General features: G+C 39.9%; 1 protein-coding gene across 9 annotated transcripts in view; it reads left to right on the top strand.

The window, feature by feature from the left end:
* Positions 1–24423, top strand: part of Irf2 (interferon regulatory factor 2) — an 84384-nt gene that overhangs the window by 39178 nt on the left and 20783 nt on the right. For all 9 annotated transcript variants that reach the window (XM_004852999.4, XM_087217062.1, XM_004853000.4 and 6 more), the window contains 5 exons: positions 5667–5759; positions 13579–13678; positions 14588–14764; positions 15077–15123; positions 24267–24384. In XM_004852999.4, the coding sequence (XP_004853056.1) occupies positions 5673–5759; positions 13579–13678; positions 14588–14764; positions 15077–15123; positions 24267–24384 (529 nt within the window). In that variant the 5' untranslated portion in view covers positions 5667–5672. The remainder of the gene's footprint in view (positions 1–5666; positions 5760–13578; positions 13679–14587; positions 14765–15076; positions 15124–24266; positions 24385–24423) is intronic.

Genomic DNA, 24423 nt, shown 5'->3' with positions numbered 1-24423 from the left:
TTTGCTTGGCCTGGGTATTTATGCCCATGGAAAACTTGCCTTACAGAAAGAACAGTGTGTTGCCTTGAATTTCAACAATAGAAGATAGAACATCTATGCCAAAGTGGCATCTTTTCTTTCCAATACTCAGTCCTCTGACTCTTGGTGTTTATGGAAATAGGTTCTATTTTCAGTGCCCACTTAAATGGTGAGCTCAGGTGATAGACTCAGTGTAGAATTCTTCCTTTGCTTTTCTTCTCAGAAGAAAGGTATTCATCCTCTGTTGTGAGGAATCAACATCAAATGATAAATTTCCTGTGCAATGTCATGTGACAAGACCACTAGTGATTTATTACATGTGTGTGGGATGAGGCCTACATATAGAATCAAGTAAAAGAGAGGAAATGCCTTGATGCAAATGGGTTAGTTTTTCATTGTGCATCATTGGTGATACCCTAGCTATTAGAAAATAATAATGAAACCTGAAATAGTTAAAGATGTATTTAAGAATTTTCCCTAATAAAACATTTTTGTTTGTCTTTCTTAAAAATTCACATTAATTAATAACAATCCTAATTTAAGAACTTTAAAATTTGAGTTGAGCTGTGGTTCTAACCCCCAGGCATTGGCTTTGGCCACTCTGTTGGTTGGGGATGGCCCTCTTTCTCAGGACCTTAGGACTTTATTGATATTTAGGTGTATGGTGTGGTAGAGTATATCATCTCACAACTGTGACATCTTCTCAGAAGATTGACCTGGTATTAGGACTGGAGTTGGAGGAAACATTTGCATGATGATGATGATGATGATGATGATGATGATGATGATGATGATGATGATGATATAATCCTTACATAAATTGTGCAACTAGAAAATTTTAACATTTTTATAGGAGATTGTATTACCAGGGACAATTTCATCAGTTTTTTTTTTTTGATGTTATGCATAGGGCATATCTGTTAGGATATAGGTTTAAATAGCTCTTCAAGGAAGAGAGAAAAATGAATGAATTCCAGATCTTTCATGTCTAGTGTATGATTATTTCATATACATGTTGGATAAAATGAGAAACAAAAACCATAAAAATAAGTTTTTAAAAATTTTTTTACATGTATGGTTTCCATATGTCTTAGTCCATTTTGTGTTACTCTAACAGAATACCTGGGGTTGACAGTTTAAAAGGTAAGGGGTTTATTTAGCTCACAGTTCTGGAGGTTCAAGGACATAGCTACAATGCCTGCTTGGCTCTGGTGAAGACCACATGGTAGATGACATCACAGTGCCAGGAATGAGTACAGGAAAGGGATTCAGGGGAGAAGCCAGACTTGTTTATAATAATTAATTCTCACAAGAACTAATCTAATCCTGACCCACTACCAAGAGATAGCATTAGTCCATTTATGAAGGTAGAGCTACCAGTAGCCTAAATATTTTACAGCAAGCCCCACCTCTTAAAGGTTCCAGAATCTCAACGCTACTATATTAGGACCAAATTTCTAGTGTATCAACGTTTGGGAGCAAACCATATCCAACTTTAACACTGTGGCATTTTGGCAAGGGAAGAGATACATTTTGCATTTTGTTGAAATGTATCCTGGCATGCAAATAAATAATGGATCAACAGTAAGATGATGATAGAGTGAGAAGATCTGTTGACTAGAATGACTGGATTTTATATAGGAAATCACAGATTATCCACTCAATTTATATGCAAAAATTAAGGAGAATCTATGTTTGTGCTTTTTACTCTGTGGTCCATGGACCTAGGAGCTTGTTAGAAGGTAGAGTCACAGGTCTTGGGAGAACTACTGAATTGAGATTTGTATGCACATTAAGATTGATGAAGCCCTCTCTGATGTCACAATCAGGTCTTAGCTTTACCACTGAGAGAATTGCCCTTATCATTCACTTAAATCCTTTAGCTTTCAGTCTTAAGATGTTGACTAAAATTTTAGGTGCCATTTCCAGAGCCTTCAGGGCTAGCCTGGTCTCTGGCCCTGGCTTCTCCCTGGTGCTGACTGCCTCCAGGAGCTGGTCCTCCTGTGCCAATGCCTTTGCTTTGTCTCTCACTTGTATGAGTTCTTAGTGCTGTCATAACAAAGTATCACAGTGTGGCTTAACACAACAGAAATCTATTCTGTAACAGGTCAGGAGGCTAGAAGTCTAAAATCAAGGTGGCAGCAGGCTGTCTATAAGCTACCTCTTCAGGTTCCAGGGGAGAATCTGTCCCATGTCTACCAGCTTTGGGGAGCTCTAGGCATTCCTTGGCTTGTGGCAGCTTCATTCTAGACTCTGACTCTGTCTTCACATAGCCATTTGCCCTCTGTGTTTGTGTCTTCATGTGCCATTTGTGTGTGTGTGTGTGTAAGGGTCCATGGTCTCCCACCCCCTCTTTTTTTTGGTACTGAGGATCTGGGGATTGAACCCAGGGCTTCCACACTGTGCTACATCCCTAGTCCTTTTTAATGTTTTACATTTTGAGGCAGGACTTTGCTAAGTATGCTAATTTGCCCAGGCTGGGATTGAATTTGCAATCCTCCTCCCTCAGCCTGTTAGAACACTGGGGTTATAGGTGTGAACCACTATGCCAGACTTTCCCTCTTAATAAGGATATCAAGTTCCTTGGAGCCTCTGATCAGATTTTATCAACTGATCACTATATAATCTTGTTCTGTGGCTTTTCCATTTAAAGACACCTTATTTAATACACATTATTAGTTGATTATTGAAATCACAGCCTCTGTCCATAGCTCTATAACTCAGGCCTGAGTGAAGCTTATCTATCCACTACATTTCTTCTCCATATGGCATCACAGCCTTCGTGTGCAGAGGGATACTGCACAGCACTTCAGCACCGCTCTCAGGGACCATCTTAAATGGCAAAATGACCAACTGAAAGTACAAAAGTGTGGAAAATGTCACTAAATAGACCTTGAAAAAAACATTTATTTGCAATAGGCGAGCAGAAACGGGAAGGTAGTGTTGCCTTGTTTGACCTTGGCTGGGAATGTGCATGTTGGATGACTCGCATGTTTTTCTCTCTGTTTATCTGCTATGGCCACAAGATCACCGTGGGTTACTGATTTTGTGGTCACAAATAAGTTTTAGTGAGTAGGCAAATTAATATTTACAGAATTTGGAAATTATGTAGTTCATCAGTATCTCCCTCAAAGGCTTTAGTTTTAATGATGGAAAGCTTTCTGAAATATTTCAGGTGATCATTTTTTTTCCCAATTGAGTTATTTGTGAAAAAAAATTTGGGAAGAAATATATTATTACAATTCCAAATTGAAAGCTGGGCCATTCACATTTCCCTCTTGTGTTTCCATATCACTGAGGTTATGTACACTAGCAGTAACTGTGCATGTTACATTGTCCCCTCAGACGGACTGGAGTCTGTTGCTGTCACCTTGTAACTACTGTCATTACCCCTACTTCTGCTCTCCCCTTGTTCCACTCTATGTCTTCAGATCTTCTTCCAAGGGAGGATCCCACTGGGTTGGTGGTCACCTCCCTGGAGGGCAGAGCCCTTGCAGTGGTCACCCAGTGTGCTCCCAGAGTTCTTCTGTAATTCCTCACTGTAACTCTTTACTGTATTGTACATGGGACCTTTCATATTGATAATTCTTTTCTTTCTTGCATCCCGATTGACTGGGAGTCAAGGTGGCAGAGAATGTCTTACTGTTTTCAGTTCTTGGAACCTCATTCTCAATCCATCATCATTGAATGGGTAGATGAATGAATGAATAGAACAACTTCAGACCCATCGAGAGTAGGTGCATTGAGGATTCCAAGTGGCCTTTCCATGTCCTTTTGTGATGTCTATAGGGTTTCTGCTTATGTCTCAAAGAAGGGTGGCCTGGAGCTTGCAGATGTGTGGACAGGCCATCCTCCAGTGGCGCCCATTGAGACTGAACTTTAATTTTGGCCCAGTCATTGTATTGAACATTTCCTGTGAAGAAGGCTGCACCTGGGCTTTATAGATTTATAAGAAGAAAAGCTCCTATTCTCAAAGAATTTACAAGACTGGAGGTACACTTGCCTAACTTGCACAAGGCCCAAGGTTCCATCCCTCAGCACTGCAAAAATAAAACAAAACCAAAAATTGTCATAATTGTTAGGAAGAGAGGGTGTACAAAGCTGAAAAGTTTAGGGATAAGGTGATAGGTCAGTTTAAAGTCCCTACTTACAGTGGCTGCCCAAAAACAATGTATGACTTTCAGATGAGCAGTGTTAGATCTGTGTGTGGTAGGAGTTGGAGGGGGAGAGATCACTTCAGGCTGGAGTGGTCTGGGAAGGTCTGGTGGAGAATGAGGGTGGAGGCTGGGTCTCTAGGGGATGGATAAGAATTGGAAAAGCCAGGGAAAGAGGAACAAAGAACTTGGAAGGAGCAAGGAACAGGAGGTTTCTGGACCAGTGAGTGACCTGGGGCTGTGAGGGGTACAGGGAAAAGGCAGGGGGCTCCTGCAGGCAAAAGTGAGGCCCCTCATGGTTCCTGTAATGAAGCTTATCCTCTGGGAATAACTGGGGGCCGGGTGCAGAGGAGAAAAGTCATTAGGCTAGAAAAGAGAGTTCTGAGACATTGATCATCTCAGCTAATAGGCACCTGGATGGAATTTTCAGAGCTCATTTTGGGAGGAAACGAGTTACAGAACCAAGAGATAGCTAAGGGTTGAAAAGAGGCTTATAATATCAGCATGGTCCATGAAGTCCTGTAGTCTTGAGCTAGTGTCTTTGCTTTTAGATCCCAAATAAAGTGGAAATGTAGGCATAAGTAAATAGAAAAGGAGTGGTAGACAGTTAGGGAAATGCATTATTAGTGGTTCCTCTCTGGCTGTATTTTGGTGGAAACGGGAAAGACTCCTAGAAAGAAACCTGGGAGGAGCAGGGACAGGCACTGTGTGGGCTGGTGGAGGAAAGCTGGTTAGGTTGTGGAACAATTTCCTAAGGCAAAGTAAGTTAAAGGAAAAAGAGACACTGTCAGGTCAGAGGGGAAGAAGGTATTGAAGAAAGATGCTTGAGGGAGCAAATAAGACATCACATTAAGGTAAAAGCAGAGCAAAGATGAATAAAGGATATGATGTTGGTGAACTCTGAAAACTGATTCTGTTATGCAGCTTTAAATGCCACTATTGGGAGTTCCAAGCATTTATATAACACAGATACCCAAAGGAAGCAATTGGGTTATCATAATTCTTCACTGCAAAACTGTTTTGCTCTGGCCATCCTTGGCTTTCAGGAGGATAATACCTGAAGGTATTGTAAGATACCTTAGAATGGTCCTCAAAATGCCTGATATATTCAAAGTTTCTGCTATGAACACAGCCAGGGTAGGAGAGGAGGTAAGGCTTAGCCTAAGGCAGCATCATCGGTGATATCTGGGCTCTCTAGATACCTGGGTGTCTGCCAGACCAGGCCTACCATGCCCATAGTCCCCTGCAGCTGAGAGCTTGCCCAGAGAATGGCAGACCTGGTTCATTCCGTTGCTCCACCAAGACAGGATGAGCAGGATGGGTAAGCAAGGACAGGTAGCTGGAGAGTATCACTCCTGAATACACTCATCCAGCACCCCCAGCCCCAAGGAAAGGGGAAATAGGAAAGGCTCAAGCAGGGGTATAGAACTTTGAAGTGCAGATGGAAGAGTCAGTAGAAGAAATGTCTAATGTTGTGTTTCCCTTCTGCATAAGGAAACCATGCCGGTGGAAAGGATGCGAATGCGCCCCTGGCTGGAGGAACAGATAAATTCAAATACAATACCAGGGTTAAAGTGGCTTAACAAGGTAAGTGTATTTGGCATGTAAAATCGTGCATGTGTACATGGGAGAGAGAGTTCTTGCTGAAAGCAGGCTCACATGGACCACCGAAAGCAAAGTTGATTTTTGTGTTCAAAATCTTAGACTTATTCATTACAAGAACCAACCAACAATGATTATAAATCATTGAGTTATCATAACAGAGGTTCCATCTTCTCCGACTGTCACCTAAATCTTGAGTTCCCATAGCAGCTCTCCTTTGGTCTTTTGGATGACTTTATGGGAAGCTCCTTGCTGTGGTTTTCTTTAGGGAACCTCTTCCTTCTCCATATTTCTCTTTTGTTATTGCTGGCTTTCTAGGATTAAAGACATCAAAACTCCATAGTTTTATATCGGGAATGGGGCATTTTGGTTTCTTTTTAGCACCCTCTATGTAAAGAATTTTGGTTTTTCTCTTTTTAAAAAATGTGTTTTATCTTTAAATATAACCTGGTTTTTATGCCCATGTGTCCTAAAAATGTAGTTGTTTGTCATTTACAACTCTCCTTCTCCCCCACTACTTCTTTATTGTCTTGTTTTGGTTTTGGTTTCTTGGGGATTTTTGTTTTTGAACTCTGGACCTTGTGCTTGGGAGGCAGGCAATGGAAGCATTGAGCTAAATTCCTGGCCCGTTTTTTTTTTTTTTTGAGACAGGGTCTCCCTTCATAGTTCAGGCTGACCCTGAATTCATTATGTAGCCCAGGCTGGCCTCGAACTCCCAGTGATCCTCCTGCCTCTGCCTCCTGAGTGCTGGGATTACAGGCGTGTGCTACCATGCCCAGCCTTCATTACTGTTTTAACCTTTAAACTCTAATTCAGTTGATCCTAGCTGTTAAGGGTAATTCAGAAAGAAGTAATGTATGTAAAAAATATTGAAAAACTAATTATAACCTAGAAAGTAACTCAATATAATATATTATGCCTACCTCAGGAAAGCTCAAGGGAGAAGTTTCTCTCCTACTACCAGGAATAATTGCAGTTCTTTTGAGTAAATGTCTTTTTACTCTTCTCCCCTCTCCTCCCTTTTCCTTTTTAAATCTTAAGGACACAATGAATAATTTAGCCAGTCAGGCTTTATCTCTGTACCAGGTATAAGAGCTTAAGCCAGACTGCAGATTGTGGCCTGCTCCTAGCGAGTAGCAATGATATTATAGCATTTTTTTTCAAATTAATACCACTCCTAGCTTCATTTTATCTTTTCAGATATCACTCAAATATTATTTCTTTTTGTTCTTATTCTTTCATCTGTTTTAAATTTAATGTTACTGTATTTGAATATCTGTTGAAATGAATCCTTTCTGAAACAATGTGAGTATAGAGTAAATAGAAATAAACCATGTAGTTATTTCATGTATCCTGTTGTGTACCTTCAGTATTATGCAAAAAAAAAATTTTTTTTTTTGTGGTGCTAAGGACCAAATCCAGGACTGGGCACAAGCTAGATAAATGTTGTACCACCGAGTACATCTTTATTTCACAGTATATATTTTAGGCTTGCTGTATCTATAGTGTTTTAGATTCAGATAAGTAATTAATCTTTTCCCAAAAAACAAATAAGAAATCAGGTTGTCTTTTGCCTGTTTAGTTAGGAGGTATAGGGAAAGGGGGTTGGTAGGGAAGTGGAGTTGAAGAGACATAGTGTAGTTGATGATGATGATGACGACGACAATGATGATAAGAGCCAACATTTCTTCAAGACGATGTGCCATGCACTCTTTTAAGCAAGGTATATGCATTAGTTTTTGTAACCCCCACTATGGGATTCCATTTTGAAGAACAAGACAGTATTACCTAATTTGATGTAGAATGTGAGATTAAAACAAGTTCCTGGATTCTGAAGAAACGCAAGTTGTCTGTTACTGCTTTTGCTTTTTCTAAAACACAACTGAACATGGAGAACACAGTATCATTATGCCTCCCCAATGCTGTGTTAGTTGTCTTCTACAGCAGGTTGAGTAGTGGTCTCCCCAAAGGTACGTCCATATCCTAACCAACTGTGAACATGATCTTACATGGAAAAGGGGTTTTTGTAGTTGCAGTGTAGGACTTTATGATGTGATCATCCTGGATTATCTAGTTGGACCCTAAATCCAGTGACAGGCATCTTTCTGAGAGTCAGAAGAGAAGGCACATGTAAAGAAGCCAGTGAAGACAGGTGGAGATTGGTGTGATGCAGCCACCAGCCAGGAACTCCTGGAGGTACCAGAAGCTGCAAGAAGCAAGGAAGGATTCTCTCCTAAAGTTTTTTCAAAAGAATGCAGCTCTGTTGGCACCTTGATTTGGGATTTCCACCTTCCAGGATTGTGATAGAATAAATTTCAGTTGATTAGAGATGTTCAGGTAGTGGTCATTTGTCACAGTAGCCCTAGGAAGCTATTGTACACTTTAATGGTTATTTCCTTAGAGGTGCTCTGTATAGAGACCACTTTTCTTTCATTTACTTTGTACATTTCTTGTAATCCAAGAGCAGAAGGCAAATAGAGTTCTCTTTTTATAACTGAACACTTATCCCTGCTCAGGTGGCCCTTCCTGCTGGGCTTCATTCTTCAGGCCCTTGGTGTGAGAGTTCTCTTTCCCAGGAGGAGCTGGAAAGACCTTCCTGCCCCCTCAAGGCTCCTCTGCTGAGCAGACCTGAGCCCAGCTGATGGGAGGGGAGCATGTGCGAGAAGCTGCCACCACTGCTGCCTCTCAGGTCAACCCTGGCACAAGAGATCCTGGGCTGCCAAGGCCTGCGGTTCCTGTCAGGCAGGCATCCCATTGAGGCCTAGCCACAGAGGGAATGGGGCCATGTCTGTGCCCATGGGCAGTGCTGCCACTGTCACTACAGGCCTCACATGGGCTCAGGATGTTTTCTCTCCGTAATACACTTCTTCCAGCATCTTTTTATAGGTTTCCTCTAACTTAAGTTTGTTAGCATTCATCTGTCCACATAATACTTAACTGAAGGGCTGATGTTATTTCCTTCCCACTCACAACCATTCTAAGAATCCTGTTTATATTTTAGGTGGTTTGAGCTCCTTTCTCTGCTGAAGACTGTTGTGACTCTAAGAAAACAAACACTATACCTGGTACTTTATGATTTACTTGTGTCTTAGCTGGTGTCTTAGTTCACTTTGTTTTGCTATAATAAAATATCTGAGACTTGATAACTTATAAAGCTTGTTTGGTACACAATGCTGGTGGCTAGAGCACCCAAACAGCATGGAGCCAATGTCCTGGTGCTGGCCCTCTTGGCTGCTTTACAGTATGGCAGAGAAGCAGGAAGCAAAGTGTGTAAGCAAGGAAGAAAGACCAGGGCAGGGCCTGGCTTGCTCTTTTTACGACAACTTGATCTTGAGGGAACTAATCCACTCCTGCCTGATCTGATCCACTCCTGTGAGACGTGTTAATCTATTTATAAGAGCAGTGGTCTCATGACCTAATTATCCTCCACTAAGACCCCATCTCTTCAAGGTTCTGCCACTGCCACACCTCCACACTGGGGACAAAAGAAACCTTAGAGGACATGTTGAAGCCATATCCAAACCATAGCACGTGGTGTTCAGAATGCATTCTTGTTTATGGTGAAATGCTCCAGGCTGAAAGCTCCATGTGCATTGCATGGCCATTGTGATTGTCACTTGGTGACAGGCTAGTGAGTAGGAGGCACTCCGTAAAGCTTGTTCTACATACATGAATGAAGGTTGTGTACTTATGAGGAGAAACATTGCTTGTGTTTGTGTTAAAATTATTAGATTTATGAGTAGTAGGTGTGGGTTGGCTATTATTGTCACACACTCTCCAATGAAGAGTCCATCCAACTCAGTACATTCTTAGTAAGAAACAAATAGGTGATTAATTACTGCCTTATTTTGTTTCCATTTCCTGCTTCTGATAAATTTGAAAAATGTTGGTGATGAAATGAATCATTTGGATTCTGCCAAAGGAACAGTGAGGAAAGTTGCAAAGCAGCATTATATGCATGGAACCTTGACTTGAGGCATCTACTTATTAGGAGTATTTACAAATGTACTTAGTATGTTTTAAATAATGCTGAGAATGAATAGGATAGCAAACTCCTATATGCCTACATATAGATTGCTAGATTTATTAATATTTTGTGGTATCTTTGTGGGTGCTTGTGTGTGTGTGTGGGGGGGTGGTATTTTAGTCACTCTCTGCTAGTGTGGTGCATGTTATACCCAAAGTGTCTTTTTACTGTTGATTTGTTCGAATGAGAATCTGAAAAAGATCCACTGTATGTAAGTCTATGACTCTAAGCTTCTCCAAATCCTGAACAGTAACCCCTATGTTTTTGTTTTCCTTCTTGCCACTGATTTGTTGAAAGTCCAGGTTAGTTCTACATATGCCCAAGTGCTTGCTGTGGTTTCTCTGGGCCATTTATTTAGGAAGGAAGTGGGGAGCCGCCTCTGGGATCCTCATTTCTGTCCTAGCTCTGTGTGATTCCTACTTGGTTATTAGTGTTCCTATTCCATGTTGGGACCATGTGCTGTACCACTCCCTAAGCATAGGGACTGTCTGGCAGGGCCGGAGCCTTCCCTTTTCTTCACTTTCAAATGGGCTTGTGTTTGTGTGAACATCAGGCTACCTCTGCTCATGGTAAAAAGTCCAAACAAAAAGAGCAAACTGACTGGAACATCTTAAAAATACTAGGAGAAAGGAGAGGCAGAGGGAGATAACAGCACTAGTTTCCACAGGGGACCGGGTATGTTTGTCCATGCTGCTCAAAAGAAACTCAGTTGTTTCAGATGGACAGAGGAGGGCAAATGTATCCAGACAGAGGGGACTCTGGTACATTCAGTGCCTCCATACACAGTGTGCATGGCCACCGCAGGTGCTGCACTAGTCACTGGGGCTGGGCTTGAGGTGCTTAAAGATGCCACAGGGTCTAAGTAGACCCAGCATCACTTCAGTGTTCCTTAGGACATGGTGCTCTATAATGAGGATGCTTACACATGAACATCTCTTTAAGTTTAAAAATGAACCTCACCTTTTACCTTTAAAAATATTTTAAAAAACAGATGTCTGTGATACATTTACTTAGCAGTTTTTTCTGCAGTATGAAAAAACTACTTAACATTTATATGTAGCTTAAAATATTTTTTGTCATTTGAATTATTTAAAAATGTACAGTTCAGTAACACTAAGTGCATTCATAGTGTTGTGCTGCCATCACTACCATCTAGTTTCAGAACTTTTTCTGTCCTGCAAAAAGGAAATGCCATGTCCATTAAACAATCCCTGCCTGTTTCTTTCTCCCCTAATTTATGGTAACCATCGAGGTACTTTTTTGTCTCTAGATTTTTTCTGGATTTTTCATATAAATGAGCTTATTCAGTATTTGTCCTTTTGTGTTTGGCTTCTTTCTCTCAGCATCATGTTTTAAAGGTTCATCCCTGTGTTAGCGTGCATTGACACTTCACTCCTTCCTTTGTGGCTGAATAATATTCTCTTGCCTGCATATGCAACGTTTTGTTTATCCCTTCATCAGGGAATGGACACTTGGGTTGTTTCCATCTTTGGGTTTTTGTTAGTATTGCTGCTGTGCACATTGTGTGTGAGATTTTGTTTGAACACCTGTTGGAATTCTTTGTGTATATATTCAGAAGTGAAATTACTGGAGCACCTGACAATTGTCTGTTTAACTTTGTGAGCAATGTCCAAACTGTTTTCCAAAGTGGTTCCATGATTTTGTATTCACTCCAGTAGTGAATGAGATTCTAGATTCTCCACATCCTCCATAACACTTTTTAATTTCTGTTTTCTTAATTACAGACATCCCAATAGATGTGAAGAAGTTATTGATTTTCAGTTTCTTATCGATTAGCAACATTTACCCTCTTTTCATGTGCTTCTTGTGTATCTTTTTCTGAGAAAGGTCTTTTTGGGTCCCTTGACTATTTTGAGAGGATTCATAGTTGGTAATGCTACCTTTACTCATTGCTTTCATAATTTCATGATTTTTGCATGATTTCTATGGGAATACATTTGATATTGTGTGAGCATGGGCAGCTACTTAAATGATTTGTCTTCCTTCTACCAACTTAGTGTTTCACAAGATAGACTTCAAATTGTCACCTCAGAAATCTTTTGATCTAGAAAAAATACAACAATTTCCTCAGGGTCTGTATCTCATTAGCAGAAAGCTTTAGCTTATGGGTGTGCATTTCAGGAAAATTCTCTGAATTCAGTTCTTTTTCATTTGTATTCATTTTTATGTGAACATAAAAAAAACCTGCAATAAGAGATTTTGTTCTCTGATTTTCATGGATATTAAAAAATAGAATTTCACTGACCTTTTTCTGATCTACTGCCTTTTGACTCACCCTGGATGAAACCCTCCTGTCATTATGGGTGACCCAGAATGAACAAAGAAGAGTCTGTGAAAAAGTCTCTCACTTTCAGTTCTTCTTTATTAATTGACTTTTTAAAATATGGTAGAATTTTCCCTTGTAACAGTTTTTGGGAAACTCTCCAACATTCTGAAATATTTTCAGTTCAGTATTTGTAACTGGTTCTGTGGAGGAGTATTGAGTCCCTTTTGGGACATCTGGGACCCTTTCAGATTTCACTGTGTGAGACTGAAGTGATGGAAAATCCCTACTTATATTTCCTTTCTGTCCCCAGTGTGTAGTGCAGAGATTTTGTACCTAGCAATTACTAGAACTGCCTGAAAGCTTTTGAAAAAAGTCAGTTTCCTGAGCTTTAATTGCCACAGAATCCAAGTCAACAGGTTTGTCTTGAACAGGGAATCTGCTAAATCTAAAAGCTGAGAGACAGTGTGTGGTATGAATATGGGATCACATAATCTTGGTTTTGAACTTAGATACTTTAACCGTAAGCCCCTTGACTAAGTAATTTGATTCCGATTCTCGGTTTCCTCAACTATAAAGTGGAAATTATAACATAGGCTTAGCTCATTAGGCAGTTGCAAAAACCAAAATTGAGCCCCATGTGGACATATGGAGTCAAATGCACAGTGCCATGGGGACCTCAGTAACTGCTGGCTGTCAGAGGGCTGAGCTACCCAGCTTTTACACGTGGAGTTTCACTGTGCATGTGACTTTTTTTCTGAAACATTAGTTTCTAATCATGAGTTTGCCAGGGTTCATTTAGGCAATTTTTGAGTTTTCTTCTCAGTCTGTAAGAAAGATAGTCTGATGTAAGGATCGTATTGAGGGACTTTTGCCAGAAAATTAACATCATTTTCTACTCTGCATATTTCTACTTCTTGCTATTTCATGTAGGACAGTAGACCCATAGGATTAGAAGGGTAGATAGAATCTTCCTTTTCTGTTTACTACACAAGAGATCAAAACATTTGATTTCTGTGATAGTGGCCTCAGATACACTTGACTTTCCTGTAGCAGTGCAAAGGGTTGTGTGTTCTTTTGGAAAGATGCCTGATTTTTAATTTACCTAAGGCAACTGGAGTTACTATTTACCAAATGGCAAGAAGTTAAGTGAAAGGCATTAGAAATTTCAGTTGTTTGTTAATTATTTACAGTTCTCTGAAAAGAGAGAGACACTAGTAAGGCAATACATTGGCATATTCCAAATTCTCCCATTTGACTTTGAAATATATATGTTCCTTCTCTGCCAGGCTGTGCAAATCTGACTCTTGCCCAGAGCAGTGTCAAGATTTAGAACTCTGCCAGGAGTTTGGTTTACAGTTGATTTCACTGTAGACATACAACAAACTTAGTGATGCTTAGTATGGACTCTTACTAGCAAGAACTCAAGATCCTTCCACCATGGTTAGCCAAACCTGATGACTGCAGTTCTTCTTTATTTTTTCTTACTCCAGGAAAAGAAGATTTTCCAGATCCCCTGGATGCATGCAGCTCGGCATGGGTGGGATGTAGAAAAGGATGCACCACTCTTTAGAAACTGGGCGATCCATACAGGTATTAAATGTCCTGCATTCCTTACAGAGGCAGACACTCTTGTTTATTTTAATTTTCTTTCTTTTTTTTTGGTACCGGGGATCAAACCTGGAACCTTGGGGTTGCAAGGCAGGCGGCAGAACCACTGAGCTAAATCCCCAGGCAGTATTTTTGTTTTCTTTACACATGTAAAATATCCTGGCTGGAGGCTTCATGAAGAGAGTTCTGAAAACCCTGTGACTTGTCACCAAGCCCCGCCAGAACACGTGAATACAAAATATATCATTCAGAAGTAATGTTCCACCCATTCTATAGGATCTTAGTCTTTAATTTTCCCATAAATGTGGTATTCTGATAAGTTCTCTATGGCTTCCAGGGAAATATAAACTCATTTGTTCTGGAGCCGTAAACTGGAGTTGAATTTACTTTCCAAAAGGGTAATCAAGAATACATTTATAACAAGTTTTTAAGTAGTGAGCCACTTTCAGGGCTGAACTTTTTACTTAATATTTGAATGTCAGAAGTTACTTATGTTTGTTGGCCTTTCAGCCTTCCAGGCTTCAGTGTCATCTACATTCATTCTCCATTCCACCTTTTATCTCAGGCTGTTTACTAGAACCAAGATGACCAATTTGTCCCAGTTGGTCTGAATGTGTCTAGGTTTTAAAAATAAAATACCCACATCTTAAGAACTGTCTTAGCCCAAGGTAAATGGTGATGTTTAGTCACTGTAGGTGAAGCCTGGAATGAAGAGGTTTCTTTTACAACCTGTCTGGCAATACTGTGTTTTCAGAAACTTCATTTTACTGTGTGTCTAATTTTTTCTCTCCTTTTCTTTCTTTTTTGGTACCAGGGATCAAACTCGGGACCTTGTGCTTTCGAGACAGGTGGTGGATCTCTTTTTCTTAACCTTTGGTTATTTTGTTTTAGGGAAGCATCAACCAGGAGTAGATAAACCTGATCCAAAAACATGGAAGGCAAATTTTCGATGTGCCATGAATTCCTTGCCTGATATCGAAGAAGTTAAAGATAAAAGTATAAAGAAGGGAAACAATGCCTTTAGAGTATACCGGATGTTGCCCTTATCTGAACGACCTTCTAAGAAAGGTAAAGATTTTATTGACTAAAATAGCGATCTCTTAATATATACCTTCATACCTCCATGATTTATTTCTGCATCTGCAGTAATTCCAAAGATAATATACTTGTTCTGGCTATAGGTGACAGGTCTGCATTTATCTAGCCTGGAAAAATGACTTTCAAGGCCCCAAAGGCATAAAAGATATATTTGAAATTTTGATCACATACAAATTAAAGCAACAGGTTCATTGAGAGTTTCAGAGAGAATTTAATGTAGCAGAAATGTTTCTCTCTTGTGCTTCATGAATTAATCCAAAAACTACTTCTTTGTTGTCACAGGAAAGAAACCAAAGACAGAAAAAGAAGACAGAGTTAAGCACATCAAGGTAATCTTTGGTTGTTGAGAGAGAGAGCCAAAGTTGTGACCATATTTATGATTCATATTCTGTTTCATAAAGACAAGTAATATGATCTCTGTGGAATGTTTAGTCTTCTTGGCTATTGTGCTTTATGTGCTTTATGTGTCTCCTCTTTGGCATACACTCACTTGCAGACACAAGTACACATGTCCTCTGCTTAATCTGATGTTGCTGAGAAACTCATGAATGAAAACACAAATCCACTTGGAGCTTGACAGTCTGAAGCCTCTAACAGACTCTTGGCAGCTGATCACTTTGTTCCAAATAAGCTCCAACAACTGGCTTATTCTGATACTAAGAAATATATTTTCAGCTATTTATTCTTTACTATTTATTAAATATTACTATTCTATTAACTAATATATATGCTAATATATAATAGTATATAGTATATATATTAGTATATATAGTATATATATTCAATCATATATACATATATATTCAATCATGAGCCATTAGTTTGAGGACACAATAATCATCTTAAGTGTAGTTCTCAATTGTTTTTTTTATGGGTCCACTGTAGAACCATCTCTTTTAATTCTTGAGGATTTCTATAGGAGTGTGTATGTGTGTGTGAGTTTCTCAGTAGGCTAGAGTGTCTGAACTCCCCTAAAGTGGAGTGAGAGAGGAACTAAATCTCACATGCTCAACTGGGGTCACACTAGGGAGCGAGCAGACACTACAATTATAGACCTGTAGACCACTGGAGGAATGATTTAGCTCACTGGCTTCCACTTGCAGAAGTGAGCCCATGGATTAAGTGGCATGTGTCCCAGATCATGTAGTTATTTAGAACTGACCTTGAAGGAGATGCTAACATATTCTGATTTTTAATCTAAAATAACTGTTGAAGTAAAAACTCTTAACTGCCCAGATAGCATGATATTTAAAACCAAGTCAGTAAGTTAAAATTGTCAGAAAAAAATCAAAATAATTTATTTCCGATAATATAGTCAGACTTGTGAAAGTAAAGGTCATTCCTTAGTATCCATGAATAGTGGTCCCAGCACACTCCATGGATACCAAAGTTGGCAGATGCTCAGGTCCTTTATATAACATGCTATATTACTTGTGACCTACACACATCCTGTTGTATACGTTGTATCATCACTAGATTACTTATAGTACCTAATATAATGTAAGTAGTACATAAATAGTTATTCTTTATTGTTTAGGGAATAATGACAAGGAAAAAACGATACATGTTCAGTACAGAAACCATTTTTTTTTAATATTATCAATCTGCTATTGATTGAATTCATGGATGCAAAACTTGTGGCTACAGAGGGCTGACTGCAGTTAGATTTTGAAGGAAATCTTGAGACAATCAAGTTTCCAAGATGCTTACCTCAAACATGGAAAATAAATATTTTAGACAGAGTATTTTAACAGTGTTACTTCCAGTTTCATTTTCACTGTTTTTAGCTTCTGTCTTATTTTAAATATACCATAGTGTTAAGGCCTAATTTTTTTTTTAACTTTTTATTGTGGAACAACTCTGCACACAGAGTAAGGAAACTGATGAGCAAAATTTACTCATAGACTATCACCCCAATTTCGACATTAATCAGCTTCTGGCCAATTTTGTTTCATTTGTACTTCTACCCACTTCCCAACTTTCAGTATGAAATCATAGCTATTCAATCCATTTTGACCTACAAAAATAATTTCTTTTTGTTTAGCTTAATATTTTGAAAGAAATTCCAAACATTTTATTATTTATTTCATAAATATTTTAGTATATACCTTTAAAAGATAAATGCTCATTTAAAATGCTGTAGTATGGGTGGATGTGGTGGGGCACCCCTGTAATCCTAGCACCAGAAGGCTGAGGCAAGAGGCCAGCCTGAACTGAGACTCTGTCTCAAAAAACCAGAAAAAACCCCATCATATCATTATTGTAGCTGGAAACATTGAATAAGTGACACTAATTTCTCATTATTATCAAATATCTAGCTACTGTTTAGGATTCTAGTTGTCTCATAAATTTATTATAACTTTTATACAGACTACATGTGATTTTTGGATATTAAAGGTTTTTTTTTTAACTATAGGTTTTCCTACATCACTTTTTAAAAAATATATTTTTCATTGGAAGTGAAAAAAAAACAACTAGTTGTTAGCTATGTATAGTTACTGACAATGAGTATTTTTAAGGCCTACATTTTGATTAGTGTTTTTTAGTCAGAAATATATAATTTTCCTACAAATACATAATTTTGAAGAACTTACTACCTTCTTAAGTGTGACTGTTCATATTTACTACTATTTTCACAGCATCTAGCCCAGTGCCTGGCACAGAACAAATAAGCTGTACATATTTAATAAATGAGTGGGTACATAAGCACTTTTTGAATAAATAAATAAGATAAGTGAGGTGAGAAGGAGGATGCAGAATTTCATAATTGCAGTTGGTAAAGAAATAAGAATGGAGTAACATGTTCACTTTTTGATGCATTTCATCCAAATATACCCACCATAACCCATTGAATGTCAGATGCCAATTATAGTAAAATGTTCCATTATTTTATGTATCCCTAAGAAAGAAAAACTGCTTTCAATGAAAGGATGGCACAGAGTTGGTGGCATGTACCTACTTCAGGTGTGTGGAAATGTGCAGCCTTAAATGAAGGCTATGAGGTGTTCTCATAAGTAAACACATTGGCCTTGCAGTATCTCCCACATGGCCACTAACATGAGCATGTTGTGGAAGGCATAGCCCTGGATGTGCCCAAGGAGTAAGGTTGCCTTAGGTACAGTCTTGTATGTGGGTGAGGTTCCCCCTCAGCAAGCACAATGTATATCACAAAATCCTTGTGTAACAAAGATATCCTTAATACCTAAAATGTGTGCCTTGAGGGACATTGTTCCTTCAGCAGAATTCATTCATCAGATAATTCATCAGCTGTAAGCACGGCATAACTTTTGAATGTAAATCTACTTGCATGTATCTTACAGTACAGCTGCAGAACATGGAAGAGGCCAGCAGGCTTCCCAAGTTCTGTGATTCATGGCAAGTAAGGCCCATGTGTTAACTTAACATACATGTAGAATATTTCCAAAGTTCTTTTTCCAGGTCGTCTGGAATTTTATAATCATGGATTCTTGCTATAAATCGAAACACCTAATCTCCAAGTTTATATGCCATGTGCAAATATACAACTGAATAGTAGATTTCTTCTACTCAGAAAATTTGTTGGTGCAAACCTGGTGTAGTAACTAGGTATGGACACTTGCTATTAAGGCAAGCTCTTCTCAACCTTCAGTTTGAGTTGGATTGAAGTTTTAAGCAGCAAACCGTGTTTAGAACATGTTGGTCAGGTCGCAGAACTTTCCCTGGGTCACTCAGATAGTTTGTGTCTGGGTTCTCTGTTGCCCCAGAAAATAGTTTTCCCGGGGCTCATGGCCATGTGGTAACTTGGAAATGGTGCTTCCACATTCTCTGGTGTTGTGAGTCTGGCTCAGTAACCATATTTTACCTGAACTAGGCCCCACCTGTGTGAATGAAGCTAGCTGTTAAGGAAAATAAAACAAGGAAAACAGTAGTGAGCAGTACTAGATTGTACATCATCGTAAAAACACTAGTATGTATTTTTAAAAATATGAAACAAAATGCTCTGTGGGGATTCAGACAAGGCTAAGAAGTTAAGGAATAAAAGTAGGCAGAATAGAAGGGTATTAGTGGATAATTTTGAGCCCCTCCAAGTGGTAATTATTGCTTCTCTTGGTTTTCCTGGTGGTGAACATGTTAGCTCCCTTTTACCTAGTAAGGAAGTAGGGGCACAGAGAGGTTTAGTCCTTTCCCCAAAGTTGTACTGCTTTATGGAGCTGGGAATTCATGTTAGTCAACTCCAAGACCCATGCTCCTTCCCCTCACCAGTGCCTCTCAGCCCACCGGAAGCTGTAAGAGCTGAGCCAGGTTGAGGGGGTGGATGGGATAAAATGGTGGTTGTTCCCTAGCACTTGTAGCTTCATGAGTGAATGAAGGCTGAGAGATTAGAGTTGTTGTTTGGTCTTCCATGGACAAGTCAGGAAGATGGCTTAATTGGAACAGCAGTTTGTGTGAAAAAACAATGGGTAATAAAGACCTGCAGGGAGGGTGAATATGAATGAATACTTCCTGCCTGAAAGGTTGTTTGCAGATTGAAAGCACATTCTCCAAAATTATAAAGTGCTTCCCGATCAAAGCATTCATGTTATGATGGAATTACAATTAGAGGGCCCTTACCCTAAAGTCACTTGATGAAAAGTCAGCCTGGCCTGTGTTAGTTGTGAATATAGACCCATGGGTAGAAGTTACAGAAAAACAGATACTGGTTCAGCAGAACTTTCTTGTAGAACTGTGGCTCTAACAGCAACATGAGCTGGATTGAATAAAACGCAATGTGCTCTCTGTCACCATTCAGACAGATAGCCACTTGTAGAAGCTGTTACTGTGTTGATCCCTTCCTTGGTTGGAAGAGGTCTGCAGCTTTTAAATTTTAGTCAGATGAAAATCCAGCCAGCTTGAAAACTTGAAAAACAGATAAAGGCAGAGCTTCCCTGGGTGAAACAGATTATCAGGTTTAGCCTGCCTGCTTTGGTCCCTGCCTGTCTCCAGCTCTTGAGGGGACTGCTCAGAGCAGTTTGAGAGCTGGTTCTCTTATCTAAAGATGATTTAATGAAAGAAGGCACAGTTGAACTCTCCTTGGAACAGATTTTCAGAGCATGATGAAAGTTCTTCCTGGTGGAGATTGGAAGGCATGGAGAGGAAGAGAGTCTGTAGCAGCAAGTGTGGACAAAGATGGTGGCTGTTGGAATGAAGAGGAGAAGATGTTTCTCCATAACCTGGAAGAGGATATGGAGCATGAAGGCAGGAGTGGATTAAGAAGGAGGCTCCAGAGAGGGAAGGTTGGGAATAGTGCTCATTTGTGGAGAAGTGGACAAGTTTAACTTTGAGCATGTTGAATGTGAAATGGCAGAGAGCACTGTAAGGCAAACGTCAGGGAGAAAGTTGACTCTAACAGGCTGTAGCTCTGGTAAGTGTTGGATGTGCAGATGTGTGGTCCTTTACTCCAGAATGACATTTGCACACATTGCAACCATGTAGTCTTTGCAGAGATGCCTTCTCCAAAGGAAGCTCTTTCAGATGAAGAGAGATCCAAGGAAGGAGAAGGAGGGAAGAGTGAAATAAGGAGAGAAGTCAAAAGGGGAAGTTGCAAGGAGAAAAGGAAGAGAGGAGGAGTGACCTGGCACCATTCCAGGGAAGAAGAGAAGGACTAGGCACATGACTCTGGTTTGTCTTGTACAGAGCTTTTGTTCCCTGTGGGATTGTGGCCGATGTGGTATGGTATATCCCTCCACCCTGGTCCAATTCCATGGCCTACTTTAGAAAGCTCAGCTGTCAGCCTGAGATTTTTGTTATCAGAGAGACCTGGAAAGGCCCTTAAACTTTTTGTCTTTAAATTGGCTTCAAGGAGACTAGCTCTGTGCAGATAATTAGGACAGAGGGGTGGAAAATGGGTTGGGGGAGGGAAATGACCTTATGGCCATTACACTGGGGAGGGAAGATTTAGTCAAGGGCTTCTGACATGGGGATGAGACTGAGTGCACTTGGAACAGAGATGAGAAACTGTCCAGGAGAGCCATCTGCTGTCCTTTAACTTAGGTTTACCCCAAGCCCATTTAGCAGGACTTGCCTTGAGACCAACCAATGGCAGATTATTTTATAGGTTTAAAAGGCCACCCTTGCTCTTGAACTCTCTTTGGTGCAGATTTGCTTTTGCTTAAATTGTAGACCAAACCTTAGATTTAAAATTACAGAATATTTTCTTGGGCCTAAATACTTGGCAGAGCTGGGTGTGGTGGTACATGCCTGTAACGTCAGCACTTAGGAGGGTGAGGCAAGATTGCCGTGAGTTTGAGGCCAGCCTGGGAAACATAGTGAATTGAAGGCCAGCCTGAACTACACAGTGAGACTGACCTTGTCGCAAAAAAAAAAAAAAAAAAAAGTAATTACTGTAAATACTTGACAGAATACATGTACCACATAGGTATCTGGACCAAGCATGATCTATTTGATTTGCTTTGGAGCAAGGCAAGAGGATTAGGAATGAAGACAGCTACAGGCTCCTTGGTGTACAAGAGAACCTATATCTAAATTAAGGAAGGGAACAGAAAGAGGAGGCTGACTCAGCATGAAGCATGCCAGGTTATGGAGCAGCAGAGGGAGGTAGAGTTGAGATGGGCAGTAGGAGGGCACCAGAGAGGACCAGAACAGGCTGCAGGCAAAGGCCATTCATGACCTGCACTATCTCCATGCACATGTCACATAGAGAACTGTACATCTCTTTTCTTAATTTGGGGTCCTTGGATTTTTAAATACAATTTAGATATAGATAGCCCTATTTCTGATTATCTTAAAAATGTTGACTCAGTTTAACGCAGGCCTTTCTCTCATGGGCCTATCATCCTTCGCCCTGGATGGAGACCTTTCAGGGAAGGGCTGACTACATTTTCATATAGAGTTTACTGTCTTGCCCTTCCAGAGTGGTTGTACAAATGAGATGTTTTGGACTGAAGACTTTGAAACTGACAGTATATTTTGAAGTGGAGGTTGGAGGAGTAAAAGAAGGTTTGAAACAGTCCATCTCCATTGGTACTGTGGAAATAGCCGTTGGTTAGATAGACATCTCCATTGGCTACTATAGAAATAGACAGAATACAAGGCAGGGATTGGGGGAGTAAAATAATGACCCAAATAGTTCTGTCCCGGGCTCCATTGGAATGCGTACAGGATACAGGTTTTATTAAGACCAAGAGCTCCTAGAACTGAACCCCACTGTGTGACTAAAGACTGCGTTCAGTTCCTGTATCTTACCAGACTAAAAGTAGTGTGATCTTGGAAAATTAATTTAGTCTCTGAATCATGATTTTCTCAAGTGAAAAGTGATAAAAGTATCATTTGCCACTAATTAAACTGTAGATCATGTGAAACACTTAGAGGTCTTCATTTGGGAAGTCAGAATAATTTAATTTGTATATATATATAGTATATATAGTATATATAGTATATATATTATATATAGTATATATATATACAAATCTCCCTCATTGCTTTGATAAGAAATGGAGAAACTGAGTTAAAAACTGATTTAAGGTAGCAAAAGGAGCTCATAAAAAATTAGCAGCTCTTTCTGTAATTTCATAAGATACTTATATTAGTTTTTTGAGGCAGTTGAGGAAGTAACAGTGGAATAATGAAATGTGGGCCATGATTGGGGAGGGGGAGACAGAAAAAGGGCCTTTGAGGAAGCCATCAAGGGAGGAATGTGCCATCACAGAAGTAGGGAATCATAGCAGTGTCAAATAGTTCAGAACTGTCAAAAAGGGAGTATTTGGTCATTCCTGTCGGATGTCAGAGTATGGGGTCTAGGGAAAAGGACGTGAGAAAAGGTCACTGGGTTTGGGAAGAGAGATTTGTATTGATGACTTTGGATAGTAGAGAATATTTATATAATAAGTGCCTTTGTACATATTTTTTAATTTAATCTTTACAACATCCCTGTGTCATGGAACCTGTTATTACCCTCAGTTTAAAACTGTCTACAATGCCCTAAGAGAGACTTAAAGAGGCTAAATAAAGTCCTGTACCTGTTCAGAAGTGGAGGAGCCAGGCTTTGTGACCTGCTCTGGCTGATTCCACAACCCATGTTCTTACCACCCTTCTGGGAGCTTATGAAGGGGAAGAGAAACTATGAGTACTTACGAGGGTGCAGGTGGGGAGGTAAAGTTAGAAAGGCAGACATTTCTTCTGAAGTTTGGTTATAAAGGAAGAGAAAAACTCACAACTCAGGCCATAGGCGAGTGAGTGTTTTTCTAGAAAGGTCAGATTTCTCATTTGGGACTTAGAAAAGAAAGAAATGTACAAGATATTAATGTACAAATGTACTAGAGGAAAAAGGGAAAACTTCTGTCCAGTGGGGTTGTTCTGGGCCTTTCCTGAAGTTTAACCTTTGGTACATCTGGTAAGCCATGCAGTGTGTGATATATTTATTTTTTAACTGAGTAAGGAAACTTCTGTAAGATTTGGAGGCTTACCATTGATTCCAAGCAGTGCATAAATAGATAAGAATACTTACCATGCCTTAGATTGCCCACTACTCTTGACTTTTCAAAGCATGGTCTGCTCTACCGCCATGATCCTCAGCTCCCAGTTCTGTGTTCCTTCTCCTCCCCCACCCTCCTTTGTCTTGGATTCTTCAGGAATTGTCCTGTGTGGCTTTTGTCTGGCTTATCACTATCTTTGAAGCAAATGTAATCTTACCTTGAGAAAATTCTCTCCTCAAAATGCTGAAAGTGAATATGTGGCTAAGGACTGGCTTTCTGGAAGCCGGCCAGTACCGTGGGAGTGGAAAGTTCAAGTGCACTTGAATGAAGTAGACATTCAGAGCTGTAATAGGAAAAGAACTTATTCTCACTTCAGTACAAAGAATGTGTAGCCTCTTGGGCTGGGTGGGATATTTGGGCACTCACACGACATTGATGGGAAGTCATGGGCCTGGATACCTGGACTTGGGCCAGAGAGAGGAAGTATGGTCCAGGTTACCAGCCAGCTGCCTGGTGCAGAATGGTCAAGGAGCCCAAGCCCACAGCAAACTAAATCTGAAGAGAATCCATCCACACCTTCCACTAGGTTCTTGTTCTTGGATCAGTTGTTGAGGTAGAGTTTTTTTCTAAGAAGTAATTGCAGAAGTAGTGGTATGATTCCTGGCTTAGAGAAGAGGCCAGGAGTTGACCCTTCCAAGCTCTCCCTCAGAGAAGGAAGGAAGACTTGAAATCTTGGAGTGCAAGGATTAGTTCTGTGACTTTGCTTACCCCCAGAGCTATTGTGTGCAGCTGTAACCATTTCCTAAAGGCAAGCCAGATGGGCTGGTATCTTTTCCTTGAAGGAAAATGAATGAAACCAAATATCCAGCAGCACACTCTCAGCTGCTTTAACTTAATGCTAATTTAAAGACAAACATGAATCATCCTATTGTTATAGAAATTAGACAAAGGGTAGAATTTAAGCTAAGAAAAAGGAAGGGGAAGAAAGTGTTCTCAATGCTTTTTTCTTTTCTTCTTCCTAGCAAGAACCAATTGAGTCATCTTTGGGGCTTAGTAATGGAGTAAGTGATCTTTCTCCTGAGTATGCGGTCCTGACTTCAGCTATAAAAAATGAAGTGGATAGTACGGTGAACATCATAGGTAAACTGTTTTGACATCTTATTTTTTATATACACAAGC

The sequence above is a fragment of the Heterocephalus glaber genome, unplaced genomic scaffold, assembly GCF_053883595.1.
Source record: "Heterocephalus glaber isolate CG9 unplaced genomic scaffold, H.glaber_assembly_v1.0 deba00001461, whole genome shotgun sequence".
NCBI classification, from domain to species: domain Eukaryota; kingdom Metazoa; phylum Chordata; class Mammalia; order Rodentia; family Bathyergidae; genus Heterocephalus; species Heterocephalus glaber.
Note: the sequence above shows the minus strand (reverse complement) of the source record. Positions and strands in the feature narration are given on the sequence as shown.